At 50.2% G+C, this 21,856-nt stretch overlaps 2 protein-coding genes across 2 annotated transcripts; one reads left to right on the top strand and one right to left on the bottom strand.

Moving 5' to 3' along the window:
* Positions 1–4,118: 4,118 nt before the first annotated feature.
* On the bottom strand, positions 4,119–16,814 carry LOC136510548 (B3 domain-containing protein LOC_Os12g40080-like). Its single transcript, XM_066504960.1, has 7 exons — positions 16,698–16,814; positions 15,661–15,991; positions 15,412–15,602; positions 15,125–15,308; positions 5,273–5,598; positions 4,945–5,166; positions 4,119–4,415 (listed from the first exon to the last, which is right to left on the bottom strand). The coding sequence occupies exons 1-7, from the start codon at positions 16,812–16,814 to the stop codon at positions 4,119–4,121; spliced, it is 1,668 nt and encodes a 555-aa protein (XP_066361057.1).
* LOC136513507 (uncharacterized) lies at positions 11,928–13,818 on the top strand. Its single transcript, XM_066507497.1, has one exon. It carries the CDS (start codon positions 12,160–12,162, stop codon positions 13,816–13,818), a length of 1,659 nt encoding a protein of 552 aa, XP_066363594.1. The 5' UTR covers positions 11,928–12,159.
* Positions 16,815–21,856: the final 5,042 nt, after the last annotated feature.

Below are 21,856 nucleotides of genomic sequence, written 5' to 3'. Positions count from 1 at the left end.
TACCCCCCGGTTGAGGGGTAGGCGACAAGTGGTGACAGCCCTACCGTCCCTTGTAATTCCCCACGTTCGGGTATTGTGTAGGAGTTTTAAAGTCTCTCGTGCTTGTTGGCAGACCAGTGCTCAGAGATCTTCCCGTCCATCTTACACTTAGTTCTAACTCTAATCATATAACTAGTATGATTTTAAGTGTTCTTTGCATGACTATATTTGACCATGCCTGCTCCACTTAGGAACATTCTTTTATTCTTTGTTTTCCTTTTATCCTTGAGGTTGGCTCAGATGTGTGTCCACTATCCTTGAAATGCCATTTTTACCCCTGTCATGAACTATTGGTTTGCTAATGCAAGTATGTAATCTGGTTCATATTCATGATAGACTCTTATACCTTGCCCTCATTTGGGTAAATATAAATAATCATACCCTGAAAACTTTTGGGTGAAATGCTACAACGATAGATCCGTGCGCTTGCAGATATTTTCTGTAATCGTTAAGAACTATCGTAGTTGGTGTTTCTTGACAGCGTCGCTAAGGTGTACTCAATCTTAGTGATGGTGTTTAGAAATACCAATAGCCATTTCTGGCGCCGTTGCCGAGGATGGACTTAAAACCTCCACACTTGGTGATTGCGCTAAGAAATGCCAACAGATGTCAAAAAAAATGTGCAACAAGCAAAAAACTATGAGACCACGTAACCTTATGCCATTCTCACTGACGGATGGCGTCATCGACCTCTCTTCTAGAGGTTGGCTATGTAGATTATATTTGTTTTGATGCCTAACTAACGTTGCAGCATCCAATTATGGCCTTGTATAGAAATGAAACATATGTACACACGGGGCCGCTTGCACCTACGCCGGCTCATGAAACACTTGCAACATAAAAGCACTTTTAGTAACATATATACGTCTCAAGCAGATAAAATATTTGGAACATTCACTTACAATATATGTGTATAGCCATTGCAACATATGTAACATCCAGATAAAAAGCACTTACAACATACGTCTGAAGTAGATGAAACATTTTGAATAGATACTTGCAATATAAGTGTATAGCCATTGCAACATATGTGACATCCAGATCTACTTTTGCAACATCTGTATCGCGCACATGGGGACCGCCTTCACCTGCAGGGACCACCTGCGCCTGCACATGAAACACTTGCAACATGAAAGCTCTTCCTGCAACATACGTCTAAAGCATATAAAACATTTGGAACATACGCTTGCAACATATGTGTATAGCCACTGCAACATATGCAACATGTAGATAAAACAGTTGCAACATACGCCTGAAGTAGATGAAATATTTTGAATAGGCATTTACAACATACGTGTATAGCTATTGCAATATATACAACATTCAGATCAACTTTTGCAACATCTATATGAAACACTGCAACATACATCTGGAACATTAATCTGAAACACTTGACACATATGTTTACAACATACGTTTTCAATGCAACATGGGCGGTCGGCGCAACAAACTGGCGCGGTGAAGGGCCATGCGAAACGGCCACAACAGGCGGGGTGCGCGACGGCTGGGCGAATCCGGGCGTGTGGGAGCGAGCAACAGCGCGGGCGGGAGGGGCGCGCGGAGCATACCACGTGGAGCAAGCGGCATGGGCAGGGCGCGTAGAGCGAGCGTCGAGCAGTTCGTCGGAACAGACGGACGCCCATTTTGTAGCATTACCTTTAAAGAAAGTACATGATAAAATTTTGGCATAGTGTTGACTATGGTTAATCAAGTAAAATAAATTATTAAGTCGGCCATACAAATATTTTATATGTGGCACTAATGTAATGGAGCCCATACGGAAATGGTTGCTATTTATGTTGACTATGCTAAGTCCACTCGCAATATGATAAGGCTCACGTATATTTGTGGTCTATAATTATTTTTTGGGCCAAAGGCATTTTTGTGCACATGTATGCAAGTATAGACGGTCGCCATACGTTGCTCTAGCTGGTCATTCAGCACAGCTTCCATGCATGTCGATTATGTCCTCTTTCGGTATACATGCATGCCACGTATTTACATTCTCATGAGACCACCGTACATACGTATACATGCACATATTTGTGTTACGTTGTTGCGTCCATGGATTAAATATAACCGGGCCCACTGAGCAGCAGGTGTGGCCTGGAGCAACCGTGCGCGGATGGGGCGCAGGGCACGTGGAGCGGTCCGTCCAAATGCTTAAAACAAATCAAACCGATGGCTTAAAACGCGGGGCGCGTAGAGCGGTCTGTCTGGATGGACGGACGCTCGCTTTGTAGCATTAAAAAAAAGAGGGGGGTTGCTGCGCCAGTTTTTACTGGTTTCGTGACCACGCTTTGTATAACACAGCACAAGAGAACTGAGCGGTAGCTCAGATGGCAAGGATCGCTGGTGTGCGTCCTGCCCGTCAGCGTTCGAAGCCTGGCTTCGACGCTGGTGTCTCACCGAGAATAGTAGTTTTCTAAATAATTTCAGTTGTCTCTCACGCAGATGTGCCACAATGGTCAAGTGATGTGCCCGCCACACTCAGAGTCTGGTGCTCTTCGAGGATCTCTCAGCTGCGTTCTTTGTCTAGGTATAGTTGTAGGTTTGTTCGTATACCGTGTGTGAGGTATGTGTGGTGGTATGTGTCTGTATCCAAACAGATTCTACAACTGTACTTAAGATGAGAGGGGAAAAAAAAACAGCACAAGAGAAATTAAATGTGATCGATCTGTTGCACTCGCCAAATGTCAGTCTCGTGGCGTGACTTTATTTGCTACTGGAGAATGTACGAATTAATGTTGATACACAAGTGTTACGTTAAAAAAAAGGAGCAGAATGCTCTGCCTTGTTCTTCCAGAATTTGTTTATAAACTCGTAGATTCACATTTTCCGAATGATCATGTTGGACCATATGGTGTGATATGGTTGTGCATTTTATACATTGAAGCATGCATCAGGCAAATAAAACCACTTATAGCTGTAGTAGTGAAGTATGTGCGCTATCTCTTCTTTCAGATGTCATTATTATTTCTCTCTTGCTGCGAAGCTTCAGCTTACGTTCTAGTACTAACATTTTCTTTTTAATCTGATTCTTCTTGAGCACGGGAGGACTAAAGAGTCGGTTCTTCTTAAGCACTACATTCTTGCATGGTGTGCTGTAACTTGAGGTTATGCAGTGCAATAGGGTATATACTGAATCAAGCTTCAATATGGGAGTGAAATGAGTAACTAAGAAATACATACTTAATGAATTACATGCTCTTGATGTATGCACTTGCATCAGCAAGGGCATTCTCTCAGGAGGGGTATGCGTTGCTCCACTCAGGGAGTTTCTGAAGCTTAATGTCCCAAATGTCAATATACATCTGAAAAATAGAGCTGCCAGCCCCATTTGCTCACAATCTAAGGGGGTGATTGGTTGCACGCAGGAGGCCATCCTGAGCCCCATTCTAGCACTGCTCGGTGCACTTGGCCGTGTTTGGATGCCTGCCTCGCATCCTTTCCTTACTCCGTCTCATTCATTTTCACCCCTCTATCCCGCATGGATCCGTCTTCTCGATTCCCACTTCCCTCGCGATACAGAACGACATGATGCACCCATGATACAGAGGCCCATGTGTCATACACTCAAAACTCCCATCCTTGCATGCAACCAAACAAGATCTCATCTCGTACTGGACCAACAACAAAGACAACCAAACATGACTGGGTGCACGGTTTGAGCATGCATCTCACAATCCTAGACCGGCTCATCATCACCGAAGCAACCAATCCCCCCCCCCCCCCCCCCCCCCCCCTAACTGTCTCAATCATACCCCCAGGGTGGGAATTAGCTATGATCCGGCCAGTTGATGCAATTAAAGGTCATGATCATCTCCAGGCCTTATAAGCATATATGATAGGGTACTATGGTAATATAGGAGTCAAATATTTCCACATCTGCAGGTAGACAGAAATCCTTTCTGTTCTGACCATATCCAAATTAGCCTACTTGATCATCATAGCTAACATCTGAGATACTAATATCATCACAAATGGGAGTTCACATATGGATCTCCCTCACAAGAAGAGACCATTAACACACATTGTGAGCGCCCACTTCCCTCCAGCTCCTTCGGATTACTCTACAGCTACAGCTTTATATATGCACTCCTGTATCGCGATTTACGAATGAGATGCATGTTCATCCTGAGCCTCCTCGTGGTCTCCACCAGCTCGAACAGGCAGATATCTCCCAGCCACAGATGATTGTCAGAGACGAATTCAGCCCAGCCACTGGCAATCCTGCACTTATCGCGAGCACGGCTGTGACCACCCTGAACATGCAGAACGGTGTGCCACTGCTTACTCTGGCAGCCCTCTAGCTGAAGTATCAGATCTTGAGTTGTTGATGGAAGATATCTTCGAGCATAATCCATGGCAAAACACTATTTCCGTATGAAAAAGTGTCAGATGACAACTGGACGATTCAAAATTCCACATGCAAACCAAAATCAGGAAAATGATTCATTCAACTTCTACCGATCAACCAAAAATTGCCTACTAGAGGTTAACACTACCAAAGAACTAGTCTGCTGCAGGAATTCAGAACCTGCACCATCCATTTAAAATTTTTGCATCATAAAAAATAAAAAACCCTCGACCGGGGGGGGGGGGGGGGGGGGGGGGGGGGGGGGGGTTAAGACTGCCCATTTTTGCATCATTCAATTGCGAGTTTATCATTGCTAGTAAACTCCAAGATGAAATGGCGTTCATTCATCAATATAAGAACTTTCATGTTTTTTTATAAGAAGAATGGTCTATCCAAGAGCAAATCAGAAGGTTTATAGTGAATGAATGTGCAACATTCTATCTCATGTACCATAGGTCAATAAACATATCCTTATTAGTAGATGTACATAAGCAAGTAGGCATACTGTTCGTTATCTAAAAAAAGTAGGCATACTGTTCACTTACCATGAAGAAAGCTTTCTCACCAATACTGCATTTGTTCATCACTGATACATGGATAAGAAATTCAGATCCGATTGCTTGGACTTTTCCTAAAACCATCTTCTCCTGCACTCTTGATAGAGATACCTTGCTTGATATAATATAGGGAGGCCGAGAAGGCCCCTCCGAGTTGTTGGAATTGAGGGGACTCAGATCAACCCTACCTGCCATAGACACCCAAAGATCCTCATGAGTTTCATGCTCACTAGTATAGACCATATACTCATAATAAGAATAATGTAAACAAAAGGAAGAGAAAATATGTAAAAAGATTCACAATAACTACTATGACATGACCTAATTTAGTAGATGGGCAGGAACTTGAAGCCATCCTCCTAGTTTTCGCACAATGATTCAAGTGTTGCTTCTTGCACATAGCTGATTCTGTAGTGTATGATGTCACAATGTTATCATCTTCACTGCAGCTGCTCAGGTCAATGATATCACCCGTTTCATGTGGTGGATCTATTTCAACTGAATCATCACACCTTTGTTGGGTGTTGCAAACATCTCTTGTGACATACCATGAAGAGATTTTTTGACGGCCATTTGGATCAAGGATGAAAACTTCAAGGCGAGAGTTCCCTTTGTGTCTGAAAATGGTAAGGTTGTTGGCCCCTGGATCTTGGTGAGCCGACCACTCTCCGGCATTGCCGACCACACACTATGGCTAGAGGTAGAAGAACGGAGGGAGAACAGAGCGCGCACACACACAGCAAAAGCACCAATGTTGGCCGGAGCTCTGTAGAGGAGATGGCAAAACTAAACTCGCTCTCTTTACTGAGTTGCAGTGGGAAGTTATATATACAACTCTACCCATCTAATCCTAGTGCATAGACATGTCAGGCTGTCATGCTATTACAGTGACTAGATGTGACAGCAAGGCTGACTTTGGCGTCTGCCCCTGCTGTGGCTACAGTACGGCAGGAGAGCCTTTCGGCGCCTGCCCCTGCAGTAGCTACAGGGAGGGTAGCAGATTACTATTATAATTCTTCCCCTAATCCTGCTGCTAACCCTAGAACCTACACCATGTCGATCATCTTCTTCAACTCCGTGAACCGAAGACGACCGAGCGGCTTGGTGAGGACGTCCACGAGTTGCCGACCAGTTTCGACGAACTCGATGATGATTTGTCCTCCATCGATACAGTTCCTGAGGAAGTGGAACTTGACGTCGATGTGCTTGCTCCGGTCGTGGAGAAACCGGATTCTTTGCGAGGGCGATGGCGGACTAGTTGTCCACCATTAGTGCTGGTGGGTGAGCTTCCACACCGATCAGCTCGCGCAGCAGCCGACGCAGCCACACAGCTTGGCATGCCGTTGTGGCCGCCGCCATGTACTCTGCCTCGCACGTGGACAGCGCCACCACCTTCTGTTTCAGCGACAGCCATGAGATTGGAGCCGACCCAAGGAAGACGAGCACGCCAGAGGTGCTCCGCCGTCCGTCGATGTCCCCCGCCATGTTTGCATCACTGAACACAGTGAGCTGCAGCCGACTTCCGCCGGTCTTGGGGAAGACGATCTCATGATCCACCGTCCCCTTGACGTAGCGCAACAGCGGCTTCACTGCAGCCCAGTGATCCTCTCGGGGATCCTCCATGAAGCGGCTGACGTAGCTTACGGCAAATGTAATGTTCGGCCTCGTGTGGATTAGGTAGCACAGACCGCCGACGAAACTACGGTAGAATGTTGCATCTACTTTCGCCACGGTACTGGCCTTTGTCAGCTTCAGCCGCTCCTCCATCGGAGTCACGCATGGCTTGCACTCAGCCATACCACTCTGCTCCAACAACTTTGAGGCGTACGTGCTCTGACCGAGCGTGAGCGCCTGCTTCCCCTGTCTCACCTCGATGCCAAGGTAGTAGGAGAGCGCACCGAGATCGCTCATTCGAAAACGAGCCGCCATCTCACGCTTGAAGCTGTCGATGTCCTCTACACGCACGCCGGTGACGATCAAGTCATCCACATACATGTCGACGACGAGCTCCTCCTTTCCCCATCGCCGCATGTAGAGCGCCTGCTTGGTTGCGCACCGCGTGAACCCAAGCTCGCCCAGCGTGGCGTCAAGTTTGACGTTCCACGCTCACGGGGTCTACCACAGCCCGTAGAGCACCTTGCGCAGTCGGAGCACCCTGTGCTCCGCTCCCTTGACGGCGAAACCTGGAGGTTGCCTGACGAAGACTGTATCCACCAGCTCACCGTTAAGGAAGGCCAATTTTACGTCCATATGATGGACGCGTCTGTCCTTCGCTGCTGCCAAAGCTAGCAACAGTCAGATAGACTCCATGCGCACTACCAGCGTAAAGACTTCCTCGAAGTTGATGCCCTCACGTTGGACAAAGCCTCGAGCGACGAGGCGCGCCTTGTACTTGACAATGGCGCCGCGCTCGTCCCGCTTGACTTTATACACCCACTTCAGGCCGATCGGACGGCAACCTGGAGGTGGATCGACAAGCTCCCAAGTCTTGTTTTCCTCGATTGCCTTCATCTCCTCCAGCATCGCCCGTCGCCAATTTGCATCGCGCTCGGCCAGCACGAACATGGGTGGTTCTTCTACACTGACGAGAAGTAGCTCTAGGTCATTGAGCAGCTGACCTGCCAGGCCTAAGGACCCTGTGCCGCCGACGATATCGTCTAGCCTACGGAACCGCACCTCCTCACCGTCGTGGAAAGCATCCACGAACTCTAATGTCGCTTGGAGGTGAGGCGAACTCAATCGACGTCGATGGAGTCCCCTGTTCCGCTGGAGTGGTCAGCACAGCACCTGGAGTGCTCGGCACCCCAGCTGCAGTGCTTAGCACTACTCCTGGACTGCTCGTCACTACTCCTAGAGTGGTTGGCACCACTACATGAGTGCTCGGCACTAGTCTTGGAGTGGTCTGCACCACTGCAAGGCCTCTCGGCTCCTCTACGGGAGCGTTTGGCACCCGTCCTGGAGTGGTCGGCACCACTGCATGACTGCTCAGCACCACTCTTAGAGTGCTCGGCACCCCTCCTAGAGTGCTCGGCACCGCCCTAGGAGTGCTCGGCTCCGTTGCTGGAGTGGTCGGCACCTCCTCTCCAGCATCTCCAACACCGTGGATGACCAAGTGCTCGACGACAAAGATACTAGTGAAGCCACTAGCTTCCCCCGTGCCCGGACTGTCCCAATCCCAGGCCGCCTTCTCGTCGAACACAACGTTGCACGAGACAACCACCTTGCCTCCATGTGGGTTGTAGAGCCGGTATGTCTTGGTACCTTCCTCGTAGCCTAGGAGCACCATCGGTGTGCGCTCTTGTCCTCTAGCTTGGTGAGGATCGGCTTCGTCTTCCTGACGTGCCGATGCAGCTGAATGTCCGGAGGAAGGACACGCTTGGCTTGTGCCCATACCAAGCTTCGAACGGTGTCTTACCCTTCAGGGCCTTGGTGGGCGCGTGGTTGAGGATGAACACCACCGTGGTCACCGCTTCACCCTAGAACCTTGCCGGCATGCCCTTGGCCTTCATCATGGATTGAGGCATATCGACCACCGTCTGGTTCCATCACTCCACCACATCATTCTGCTATGGCGAGTATGGTGCGGTGTGGTGTCGCGCCACACCCTGATCCATGTAGTATGCAGCGAACTCCACCGAAGTGAATTCGCCGCTTCGATCAGTCCTCGGCACGCGTAGCTTCTTGCCGCTCTCCGCCTTCGCGCGCCTTGAACTTCTTGACCGCTTTCACCGCCTCGGTCTTGCTAGTCAAAAGCTGCACCCACATGTACCAGCTGTAGTCATCCACCAACAAGATGAAGTACTTGTGCCTGTCGGACGTCGCCAACGTGATCGGCCCGCAGAGGTCACCATGGACCAGCTCGAGGGTCTCTGTCGTGCGGTACTTCATCGTCTTTGGGAACGATAGCCTTCTTTGCTTCCTGGCTAGGCAGCTATCATACAGCTCGCCTAGGTGCTCGATGTGAGGCAGCTCAGTCACCATCTTCTCCAGCCGACCAAGAGCGTCGAAGCTAAGATGTCCATACCGAGCATGCCATAGCCATGGCTCCTCCGTGCGCCATGCAGCCAAGCAGATGAGCTACTCCACATTGAGGTTGAGCAGGTACAGCCGATTCTAGGACCTCTTCACCTTGGCAAGAAGCTGCTGCTCTCGGTCCCTGATCCTAAGGACGCCGTCCTTGATCAGTACCTTGCTGTCACGCTCATCTAGCTGGCCAATGCTGATGATGCTTGAATGCAGCTACGAGATGTAGTACACATCCGTCAGCGTGCGGTGCTCACTGTTCTGGCACCTGAAGATGATGGTGTCGCGCCCTCGGATCGCCACCCTTGAGCCATCACTGAACTTCACCGTGCCGATCATGTTGCCGTCGAGCTCGGAGAAGGCTTCCTTGAAGCCCGTCATGTGGTTGCTGGCGATGGAGTCCAGGTACCACCGCTGCTCCTGTCCGCCGCCCACACATCCGAGGTGGACTTGGGCGTGCAGTTCATCGAGGTTGACAGCCTTCATAGCCTTCCCAGGCCCTTCCACCGCCATCCCCTCTCCCTTCTCCTTGGCCTCAACATCGTGCAGTGCACAGAACGTCGTCATCAGGAGAGTGGCCTCATTATCATCATCAGCCTGCGCTAGATGAGCCTCAGCCTTCTTCTCCTGCTTGTGATTTGGGTACTCCTTTGCCCAATGGCCCATCTTCTCGCAGCGCCGGCAGGCATTTGGGTCGACCTTCTTCTTCTTCTCCAAAGAAGCCTTGCCGCGGTGCTTGCCATCGCCACCACGACTAGAGGAGGCTTTCCTGGACTTCTTCATTCGGGTAGCCCACTTCTCTTCTATCAGCAGTAGCTCGCCACTGTCCGTTGTTGCTGTGGCCTGCTCCATGCGCTTGTCCACCGTCCACAGACGGCCTGTCACATCCTCAATGGTGAGGGTAGACAAGTCCAGCATTGTCTCTATGGAAAGAGCAATCTGGATGTACTTCGCCGGCACCGAGTGGAGGTACTTGGAGACTGCCTCTTCTTCATCGATGGTGACACCGTGGCTCCTCAGCTTGCTAATGAGCGTCTGTAGGCGGAGGGAGAAGTCATCCACCGATTCATCATCCTTAAACTTTAGGTTGGCGTACTCCTCCTATAGCAGCTGGGTTGTCGCCTTCTTTGCGTGGTCGGAACCGACGCGTATCGCCGCAATGGCCTCCCATGCCTCTTTAGCAGAGCTCTTCACCCCCAACCGCTCCCTGTACTCCGCTAGCATAGCAGCGAGGAATGCTTCCAACGCTGACATGTCTTCTTCATTGTCGGTGCCCTTGTCAATGGCATTCCAGAGCCATCAAGCTCTGAGCTTGACTTTCATGGTCACCGCCCATTCTCCATAGTTGGTGCGAGCCAGCGTTGGCCAACTGGTGTCGCTGACCTCCCGCACTGTGCGCACAATGACCTTTTGTCATGGCTGGATAGCCATAGCAGCGCCACTGCTATCGCCCATCTCCAAACCGTCCGTCATCGCCAGCGGTTAGTCTGGCGACGGCGCTTGTACGGCTCCGATATCACTTGTTAGCCCCTGGATCTTCGGAACGGATGAGCCGACCACTCCTCGACGTTGCCGACCACACACTATGGCTAGAGATAGAAGAAGGGAGGGAGAACAGAGCGCGTACACACACAGCACAAGCACCAATGTTGGCCGGAGCTCTGCAGAGGAGATGGCAAAACTGAACTCGCTCTCTTTACTGAGTTGCAGTGGGAAGCTAAATATACAACTCTACCCATCTAATGCTAGTGCACAGACATGTCAGGCTGCCATGCTGTTATAGTGACTAGATGTGACAGCAGGGCCATTATTTTTGAGGCATCGCCTAGTCGTCGCCTAGGCGACAAGGCGTGGTCGAGGGCCTAGGCATCGGGGTCGCCACGACCTCAGCGTGTATGGCGTCCGCCTCATAGGATTAGGTGTCGCCTAGGCGCGAATGGCGTTGGTCGGACGCCTACCACCGCGACACGGACGCCGGATGCTGGTCATAGGGGAAGGGAGCCAAAAAGAGCACGGCCACACGAGGATTCGACCGCATGCCCGCGGGAAATGGAAGAGACATGGGAAATCGACTCTTCGCGTGGGAAATCGACCGCGCGAGTCATTGACCGCGAGTGCAGGCGAGGGGAGAGGAAGAAAGAAGGCGGCGGATGGACCTCGACCTCAGCTGGGCTGCTACTCTGCTCGTGTCCACCAGCCGGCCGCCCCTGTCGTAGAGTCAGCCTGCATCTTCCTCCGTCGGCCCACCTGTTGACTACGCCTCCGTCGGGTCCCCTTCCACCTAGTATGCCCCCCGCCTCCACTCTGCTTTTCCGCCTGGTATGCCCCCCCCCCCCGCCTCCACTCTGCTTTTCCAAATCTCGTACGACGGGAACTTGGTGAGCGCGAAGCCGGCGGCCTCGTCCCACGGTGCCTCGCTGAAGTCCAGCTGCTGCATCTCCGGCACCGTCGATGATTCGGGGGAGGCGGACGGCGATGGGGATGGGCACGAGGACTCAGCTATGGACTCGCGACAGGACGAGGACGCATCATTGGAGGATGGCGAAGAGGAGCAGTTGCTGGTGGGGGTGGACGATGATGTGGCAGCAGCTGCAGTGGCGGAGGCGGGCTTCTTGGCGCCCTTCTTCTTGGACGCAGCGATGTTCTGGCAGAGCGTCTGGAGCTTGGCGTCGATGGAGGCATGGAGCGGGCCATGGGAGGCAGCTGCAGTGGCAGAGGCGAGCTTCTTGGACACCCACTCTTCTGTCTGCTCTGCCCTGCTCTGCTTGAGTGCTTGTACTGTTGCTCTATACTCTCTGCTTTGCCTCCTCAAGCTCTGCTCTGAATCTGAATCTGAATATGCTATGCTATGCTCTATCTGCTCTAAATATGCTATACTCTCTGCTCTGCCTCCTCAAACATAAGGCTCTTGCTTTCTTTTATGTAGCATCCAGCAACATGGCAAGCTCAAGTGAAGCACCTGATTATGATCCCAAGACTGATCCAGCAAGGAAAGCGAAGTCCAATGATCCAGGCTGGAAATATGCCTACTGGCAGGACTCTGCTAGGAGAGACTGGGTGACATGTATCCTGTGTGGAAATGAGGCTTCAGGAGGCATAAAGAGGTTCAAGCAACATTTGGCTGGTGGATATGGAGATATTGTCCTTTGTCCAAAAGTTACCACTGAAATCAGGAAAGAGATGGAAGCTTACTTGCAAAAGAAGAGAAGAAGGCCTTTGTTCTTGGATGGTATTGAGGAAGAAGATGGGGAAGATGAAGTTGTGGAGGTGGCAGCAGCAGATGTACAAGCAAGAGCAGATGGGGGTGCAAAACCGGCTGCAAAACCAAGTTCTGGGACAGCTGCCAAAAGAAGGCATGCTATCTATCAATTCAAGGCTTCAAGACCTAGCAATGGCAATTCAACACCAAAGACACCAAAGACAATAAAGTCTGTTGTTGCTATGCTTAGAAGAACTCCTGAACAGATAGTAGATCAAAGGCGTGCAAAGGACTTTCAACCCACCATTGAGTCCAGCACAAAGACTAAGGAGGAGAAGCAATATGTGGATTTGCAATGGGCACTATGGTTCATGGAGTGTGGTGTATCCTTTAATGCAGCAAATTCAAGGCAATTTGAAATTGCCTGTGAGGCAACAGCCCAATATGGTTCAGGGTACAAGCCTCCAACTAACCAACAGCTTGGTGAACCTTTGCTTCAAGAATGTGTTAAGGTGACAAGTGCCATGAGGAAGGACCATGAGCAGGCTAGGAAGCAATATGGTTGTACACTAATGTTAGATGGATGGACTGATATGAGACGGCGCCACTTGATTAATTTTCTTATGAACAGCCCTGAGGGAACATACCTTTTGGAGTCAGTTGATGCATCAAGTCAAGTTCATAGTGCAACAATGTTAGCTGATTTGTTACAGGAGAAGATTGAGGACATTGGAAAGGACAATGTTATTCAAGTTGTGACCGACAATGGCGCTAACTACAAGGCTGCTGGTAAGATTTTGATGGATAGGATTCCCAAACTGTTTTGGAGTCCTTGTGCTGCACATTGCTTGGATCTGATGTTGGAAGAAATTGAGAACTTGAAGGCATTTAAGAAACCTATTGCACGTGCTAGGCGTGTCACCACATTCATTTATAGGCATGGGAGGCTTCTTAGTGCAATGAGGGCTCAAACAGGTGGGAATGATCTTGTTAGGGCAGCAAAGACTCGATTTGCCACATCATTTCTGACATTGAAGAGTTTGTACAAGAACAAGGATGCCTTGAAGAGCTTGTTTGTTAGTGAAGCATGCATTGGGAACAACTTGTGTACAACTACAGCAGGTCAACAAGTGCAAGACATTGTGCTATCTACTGAGTTTTGGAACTCAGTAGAAGATTGCCTAAGAGCTTCAGCCCCACTCTTAATTGTTTTGAGGGCTGTTGATGGTGATGAGAAGCCTGCAATGCCAGAGGTCACAGCTCTAATGAATCATGCAAAAGAAAGGATAAAGCTTAGCTTCAATATATCAACCAAGCAGGGACTGCTCAAGCGTATCATGGACATTATTGAGAAGCGTTGGGTGAACCAAATGGAGCATCCATTGTATGGGGCTGCACTATATTTGAATCCAGGAAAATTTTATCCTCTTGTAAAAGCTAATGATGATGCCACTGTTGGGCAGCTAAGAGGTTGTTTTATTGAAGTGCTTGGAAGAATGATACCAGATGTGGAAACACAAAGGAAGATCAATAGGCAGGCCATTGAGTACGAAGAGCAACGTGGAGATGCCTTCTCAAACAAAATGGCAAAGGAAAGCTATGACAAAATTCAGCAACTTAATTGCATTCCAAACTCCTAATATGTGCTGTACTTTTCATCCAGTTGATTGGTGGTGTTCTTATGGTGGTCGAGCCATTGAACTACAAAGACTTGCTAAGCGTATAGTTAGTCTTTGTGCTTCATCATCTGGTTGTGAGAGATGCTGGAGTACCTTCAATTTTGTGAGTATCCTTGTGATTAACAATTTCTATTTAGATGCATACAATCTGATTTTTTTGTTTGTAGATGCATACAAAGAAAAGGAATAGGCTGCTACACAAGAGATTGAATGATATTGTTTTTGTTTCATACAATCGGAAGATGAGAACAAGGTTTCAGCTTATGCGTGAGAAGGCAGGCAAGAAATATGACCCTTTGGTCATTGAGGAGTTTGATTGGGACAATGAATGGGCTGATTCATTGCATGTGCCCATTCCAGGTGCTCGAGGGTCTGATGCTATCAATGAGCTCACATGGCAGCATGTTGATGAAGCCATCGGTGCATCACAAGCGCTGCAGGGTCGTAATCTTCCTAGGAGAGCTACTGCTACTCAATATTATAGCCATTCAAGAAATGTTCATGTTCCTGCTACTGCTACTGAAGATGGAGAAGAGGAAGATGAAGTTGAAGACCCACATGATGATGCAGAAGTGAGCGAGTGTGAAGAAGATGTCAATGTTCTTGCTACTGAAGAAGACAAGGCTGCTGATCCTGATGAGTTTGATGATGGATTTTGAGTGCTAAAACAGAGATTTGCAGTCCTGTTGATGGATTCTTTTGTGTCCTGCACCCTTGCTGTACTTTTGGTGTAGTTGACTTAATTAGTATGCTTTAGAGTTCAGTACTTCATTATAAGTTTGTGGACTATTTGAGAAAGACTATGATGTCATTTGTCATGCTCATGCATGCACTAATGCTTGCTAATTTGTTATCTTGCCTCTTGTGTATTGTTTCCTATTTAATTCTCAGCAACTGATAATGTGTTTGATTGCTGAATTCTTTATTGACATGCAGTTTCTTTCAAGGGGTTGGATGCTACATGGGAGAAGAGCTTTTGGAAAGGAAAGAAAGGAACATGGGCTTTAGAATTGGCAACAAACGAGGTATGTATGTGCTGCACTAGTATATAAAATTCTAGCTTACAACGCCTTACAATATGCGTATGGCGTCGCCTAGGCGTCCGCCACAAACGCCTAGGCGTTGTGAAGGGGGTCGGGCGCCGCGCCTCGCCGCAGCGCCTCAAAAACAATGAGCAGGGCTGACTTTGGCGCCTACAGTGCGGCAGGAGAGCCTTTCGGCGCCTGCCCCTGCAGCAGCTACAGGGAGGGCAGCAGATTACTGTTACAAAGGTCATGCTCTTGGACGTGATGAGCAACCACAAAAGCATCCCATCCAAACTGGAGAGCTATTTCATCACTGCCCTGTTGAGCAGCTGAAACACCGTATACATTGGCATCAGGGACTTCTAGTTTAACAGTAGCTTTAAGCACCTTCTCTGTAACATCTTTCATGAGTATAGATGGAATCCTCTGCAGGGAAATAAAGAACAACATCAAGTCTTGACTAGCAAAATTAGATTGCAGTAACTGGAGTAGGCATAATTACAATCATCTAGAAAAGAATGCAACTTACAATAAAGCAACAGTTCAAGTCAACATTGCTTTTGTTCATGACTGCCACATACAGAGGAATTTTAGACTTGATTGTGTCAGCAAGTTCCAATACTTTCTTGTCTTGTGCCTTAGTTAAACGAGAGCCTCCTGATGTGAAATAGTCAGACCCAGCTAATGTCTGAACGTGTCCAGCATAAGACATCTCACCTCCTGCACATACAGAATAGTACAGTGATCACAAAATCACTAAATTTTTAATTCATTTTACCATTTGAAATGTGACTAACAGAAGTAGTACTATTAGGAACAGCTTCAAGGATCTCAGGGTGTGGATTGACACAGGAAGTGATCTTCTGGGAACCACCACATGAATTGTATATCTGGACCTTAAAGCTCGAATTCCAGCAGAACTTGAACACAAGATAATTATTCTGTTCCAAGTTATGAGCAGTGGCAAACACATCCCAGCCAGAACGTAGAACTATCTCACCCATCTCCCTGCAAATCTCAATATCATATACGCAGCCATTTGGAGCATTTAGCTTGATGGTATCAGAAATGATTTTCCTCAAATGACTTCCAAACTCCTGAGGTACGCGCTGTTTTCGGACAAGAATACTATGTTAGGCCAATAGGGAAAGAAGTTTTGCCAATTTAGACACTTCTTTATGATATTTGGAATTTAGATACACCATTTCCGATTTCATGGTTGACCAAAGAGCATGGTAGATCAACAAAACAATTATACACGTAAGACATCGATTTATGAGAAAAAGAACAAGGTTTGTGCTTGGATGACATCAGTTATCAAATTACATTTTTGCAGCTAACAGTAATATATTAACTATGTTAGAGCTTCACTAGACTTTTGGGTTTCAATGAAGTGTTGTAGTTGAGGTATTGCACAACATAACTAACAATCCAATAATGTGAAAAAAGAAATCTAGGCCTTGTACTAAGAACAAAATGGCTTGGCCAGAAATCTTTGATTTTCAAGCAGCCCCTCCTATCAGGGGCATTGGAATGCTTGATTACTAGACAAAGTGTTGCACAGAATATCTAACATGTAAAAGGATGAAACTTGCCTCATGTATTAAGAATAAAATAGCTTGGCTAGGAATCTTTGATATCGAACACCCTCTCCTACTTTGATATTCAGAAGCACATCCAGAACCCTCATTTAGATGCAAATAACAATATGGTGAGAAAGAAAGAGTGTTAGAAGCAACACTAGCTCCAAAGAATTGACCCAAGGAGGCACATGTCAGGTGCATAAGGCCGCAGTGCCAAATAGACCTAACTTACCAAGTAACTTCTGAAACCTTCATCAGCTACAACATGGAATCTCATTTTCTCATTACTCACACAGTTCCGGTCTTGGTGATCCCACCACCTCATGCGGTTCTCACAAGAGCTGCCCATCTATCAATAAGATCATGCCAGACAGTTGGTGAACAAAGACAAAATTTTGCTGGTTCACAGGGTAATAAATAATGGAAACAAAACCTTCATGAAACAAAGCATGGCTTTTAATTGTGGAAGGCAAAGAAGGCAGATGTTCTCTCCTCTAGATTAAATAGCCCAACCACAAGAGGGAACTTCTAGTTTAGTCAAGCCATGGAGATTAATGCCTGATAAACATTATTGATTTCACTGGATTAACATTTTAAATTCTTGATCATTTCCAGGCTTCCAGCTGGCAGACTGATATCTTTTTGCAACGGGTGATCAGTAGAAACCAGTAAAAGTCAAATGGAACAAATGTTTCAAAATGAGCAGTGAAATTTGAACATAAAAGCGAACTGTCCAGAAATTGGCACTACCCTGGTACCCGACCAAGTACCACAGTGTGGCATCCATTCTAGCATATACCAAGCAAATAAATAATTAGTAAATACAAATACATTGATAGCACAACTGTCTCCACACTAGGAAATATGTGATGGAAGAAATAAGGTAAAAACAGTCAAGAATACAGCGTTAGAGTAAGGATCTAGCTAGTACTAACTTCTGGCTCCTCGCTGTTAGATTAATTATATGCCAACTGTAATCTCTTCTCCCTATGCGCCACCTCTGGCTGATTAGGCCCTTTGGGCTCCCCTCTCTCTCCTATATATATGTGTGTAATCACCCCTGTAATTCTAATCAAGTCTATTGACTATTCTCTAATATGGTATCAGACTAGATTCGTTCCTCTGCTTCCGCTCCTATCGGCGCTCGCCTCATGCCGCGCCCTCCAATCCCGCGCGCGCCGCTTCGGCCGCAGCGCCCGCCTCCTCCAATCCCACGCGCGCCGTTCCGGCTGCTGCGCCCATGGCCTCCAGCGTCTCGAGCTTGGGCGCATCCGCCGCGGCCGCCGCGGCTAAGTTGCGCGATGAAGCTGCCGCCGCCGCCCAGAAGCTCGAAGACAAAGCTTCCTCCCTCCGCTCCTCCAACGCGAAGCGCATCCAGGAACTCCAGGCGGAGGCCGACCTCCTCAAGTCCGCCGCCGCGGCCCAGGACCACGTCCGCGCCGCCGTCGAGGCCCTCCACAAGGAGCGCGCGCAGGCGGACCTCCTCGAACAGCAGGCCACGGCCCTCCGGGACCGCCTCCGCGCCGAGTCCGCCCGCGACGAGGAGGACCCGCACGACGACGACGACGTCCGCTCCTTCACCACCGAGGCTGCTGCCGTCGCTCACCTCCACAGCCAAGCCGCCGCCGTCCAAAACATCAAGAACCTCATTCCCATCGTTCTTGACATCAACTCCTCCAACTACTCCAAGTGGCGTGGCTACGTGCTCCTCATCCTTGGTCGTTTCGCCTTGAAGGATCACGTCCTCAGCGACGCCTCCCACCTCTACGATCCGGCGTGGGCGCGCGTGGACTGCGTCGTTCTCTCCTGGCTCTACAACACCGTCTCCGCCGATCTCTTGGACGTCGTCCACGAGCGCGACGGCCTCACTGCTCGGGCAGCATGGCTCGGAATCGAGCAGCAGTTCCTGAACAATCGTGAGTCCCGCGCCATGCTTCTCGACGCCGAGTTCCGCACTCTCTCTCAGGGCGCCCTCTCCATCGATGACTACTGCCGCAAGCTGAAGGGCATGGCCGACGCGCTTGCTGATCTTGGTGAGCCAGTTCAGGACCGCACACTCGTCATGAACGTGCTGCGTGGACTGAACGAGCGCTTCCAGTTCATGGCTCAGCTCGTCACCCGCCAGAAGCCGTTCCCATCGTTCATCGACGTCCGTGCTGACCTGCGCCTGGCCGAGCTGAACATGACTCCTCCATCAACGCCTCCCTCGGCCCTCGTCGCCTCGAAGCCTACCGCCCCTCCACAGGCGTCTGCCCCTGTCCTCCCGCGCCCTACTCAGCCGGCCGGGGCGAACGGGGGGCCCCTGCCAACTACCGCGGCCGACGCCGCCGTGGCCGACACGGTCAGGGCAGCTTCAGTGGCTCCGGCTCGACCCCTGCTTCGATGGGCAGCACGCAGGGCACTGCTCAGTGGCCCTCCTTGCTCAACCCGTGGACCGGGTCCATCCATATGTGGCCCGGCTCCACCCCTGGCGGTCCCCGTGGCCCCTCTCCTCGCGTCGGCGCGCCCCATCAAGCCATGGCAGCTGGTGTGCCACCGACCTTCTACCCTCCGGCTCCTGGGGCGTACTACGCTGCGCCTCCTCAGGCGTACGCAGCGCCCCCTCAGGCGCCTCCTCCGGCCTGGGCACCCTGGAACCCGGAGAACCTCGCCAACGCCTTCAGCACCATGTCCCTCACCCCACCACCGAGCTCTTCGGAGTGGGTCATCGACTCGGGCGCCTCCTCGCACATTGCTGCGAACCCTGGTATGGTCACCATGTCCCCTACCTCTTCCTTTCCCTCCTCCATCGTTGTTGGAAACGGTGCCACTCTTCCGGTTGTGGGCTCCGGCTACTCAACCCTCCCTGGCCCGTTCCGCCTCAACAACGTTCTTGTTGCTCCTGACATCATCAAAAACCTTTTATCTGTCCGACAATTTACTTCTGATAATCTTGTTTCTGTCGAGTTTGACCCACTTGGTGTCTCTGTGAAGGATCTTCGTACCAGGAACCTCCTCCTTCGCTGTGACAGCTCGGGACCCCTCTACACCTTACAGCTCCCATCATCACCCTCCGGTTCCTGCGCTCTCGTGGCCACTCCTTCAGCGACTACTTGGCACCGCCGTCTCGGTCACCCCGGGTCATCTACCCTCCAGCACCTCGCCAAGTCGTCCTCCATTATCTGCAGCACACCTGGCGATGGCTCCTTATGTCATGCTTGTCAGCTCGGGCGCCATGTTCGCTTGCCTTTTTCTACTTCTTTGTCTAGAGCATCCAATAATTTTGACTTGATCTATTGTGACTTGTGGACGTCACCGGTTGTTAGTGTATCCGGCTTCAAATATTATCTTGTCCTTATTGATGATTGCTCGCATTTTATTTGGACTTTTCCCCTCAAGCTAAAGTCTGATACTTTCACTACTCTTTCCAATTTTTTCACCTACGTGCTCACCCAGTTCGGAAGCACCATCAAATCTGTGCAATGTGACAATGGCCGTGAGTTTGACAACTCTGCGTCTCGCACCTTCTTTCTTGCCAAAGGTGTATCTCTCCACATGTCCTGCCCCTACACCTCGCAACAGAATGGCAAGGCCGAGCGCATGCTTCGCACCGCCAACAACATCACTCGCACACTACTCTTCCAGGCATCTATGCCCCCATCCTACTGGGCCGATGCTCTCGCCACCGCCACCCACCTCATCAACCGCCTCCCCACCAAAACTCTCAACATGAGCACCCCTTTCTTCGCCCTCTATGGCACTATCCCTTCTTACCATGATCTCCGGCCTTCGGGTGCTCCTGCTACCCCAACCTCACCGCCACCACACCCCACAAACTTGCCCCCCGCTCCTCGCTGTGCGTGTTTCTGGGGTACTCCCCTGATCACAAGGGCTACAGGTGCCTCGACCTCACCTCCAACCGGGTCATCATATCCCGCCACGTTGTCTTCGATGAAACAACGTTCCCTTTCAGCCTCCGCCGGCCCTTGCCACCTACTCACGAGCTGGATTTTCTAACTGTTGACGACCCTCTGCCAGCTACTTTCTCTCCTGCGGGTCCTGTGCCGGGTCTGGGCACCTCGGTGCCCAGGCCGGCCCCTCCTAGCTTCACGGCGCCCCGGCCATCGGGTGTCGTCGTGCCCCCGCGGGCCTCGTCGGCCACCTCGCGCCCTGCACCGGCGCCCACAGCGCCCCCGGTTCAGACACCCCCGGCGTCCCCTGTCCGGGTACAGCAGGCGCCCCCTGTCCAGGCACAGCCGGCGCCCACGGTGGTGCCCCCTGCACCACAGCAGGCGCCCACGGCGGCGCCCCCTGTTCAGGCGCAGCAGGCGCCCACGGCGGCCCCCCTCGACTGCCCGCTTCGACAAACCTCCAGTGGTCCACGTCTACACTCGGCGCGCCCCTGCTACAGCCCCTGCGTCCCCCGCCGGAGCGCCTCCTCGCCGCTCCAGCATGGTCCCATCTCCGCCGCGCTATGTCAAGAGTGATCCTCCTCTTCCGCCCAGAGCTGTTCCCATTCCCCCGGTTGCCAATACTCATGGCATGGCAACCCGCGGGAAGACTGGGTACCGGCAGCCTCGACTTGCTATGCACACCGAGGCCGAATACCGCGCCATCGCCAACGGAGTCACCGAAGTCGTGTGGCTACAGCAGCTTCTTCAGGAGCTTCACCACCACCTGAAGACCGCCTCCCTCGTCTACTGCGACAACGTCAGCGCCGTCTACCTCTCCTCCAACCCAGTTCAACATCAGCGCACTAAGCACGTGGAGATCGACCTTCACTTTGTCCGTGAACGGGTGGCCATTGGTGCTGTTCGTGTTCTCCATGTGCCCACTACGTCGCAATTCGCTGATGTCTTCACCAAGGGACTACCCTCCTCCGTCTTCACCGACTTTCGCTCCAATCTGAACGTTCGTTCTACCGACGTTCAGCTTGCGGGGGGGTGTTAGATTAATTATATGCCAACTGTAATCTCTTCTCCCTATGCGCCACCTCTGGCTGATTAGGCCCTTTGGGCTCCCCTCTCTCTCCTATATATATGTGTGTAATCACCCCTGTAATTCTAATCAAGTCTATTGACTATTCTCTAATACTCGCCTCAGTCTCTTGTAATTACTAAGATTCCTGAGTGCTTGTAACTGGTCTTGCGTTCATGCAGTTCAGGGCTTCTTCAGGCTCAAGAAAACTACGGAAGCTTCCTAGTGTCTACTAAATCTTGGAAAAATGCCATTCCAGGATGATTTTTTTTTTGACGGTCCAGAATGATGATACTGGCAAAGCCTCAAGAAAGCTTGGCACTCTGTACTATGAAACGTTGGAACAGAGACAACTGGTATACAGAAGACTGTGGCACCATGGCTGTTCTACACAATAAAAATGCATCAAAGCAAGCAAACTTTTGTCTTTGAATA

Source organism: Miscanthus floridulus, chromosome 16 (genome assembly GCF_019320115.1).
Source record: "Miscanthus floridulus cultivar M001 chromosome 16, ASM1932011v1, whole genome shotgun sequence".
Lineage (NCBI taxonomy): Eukaryota > Viridiplantae > Streptophyta > Magnoliopsida > Poales > Poaceae > Miscanthus > Miscanthus floridulus.
This window is presented reverse-complemented; position numbering and strand designations above follow the sequence as displayed.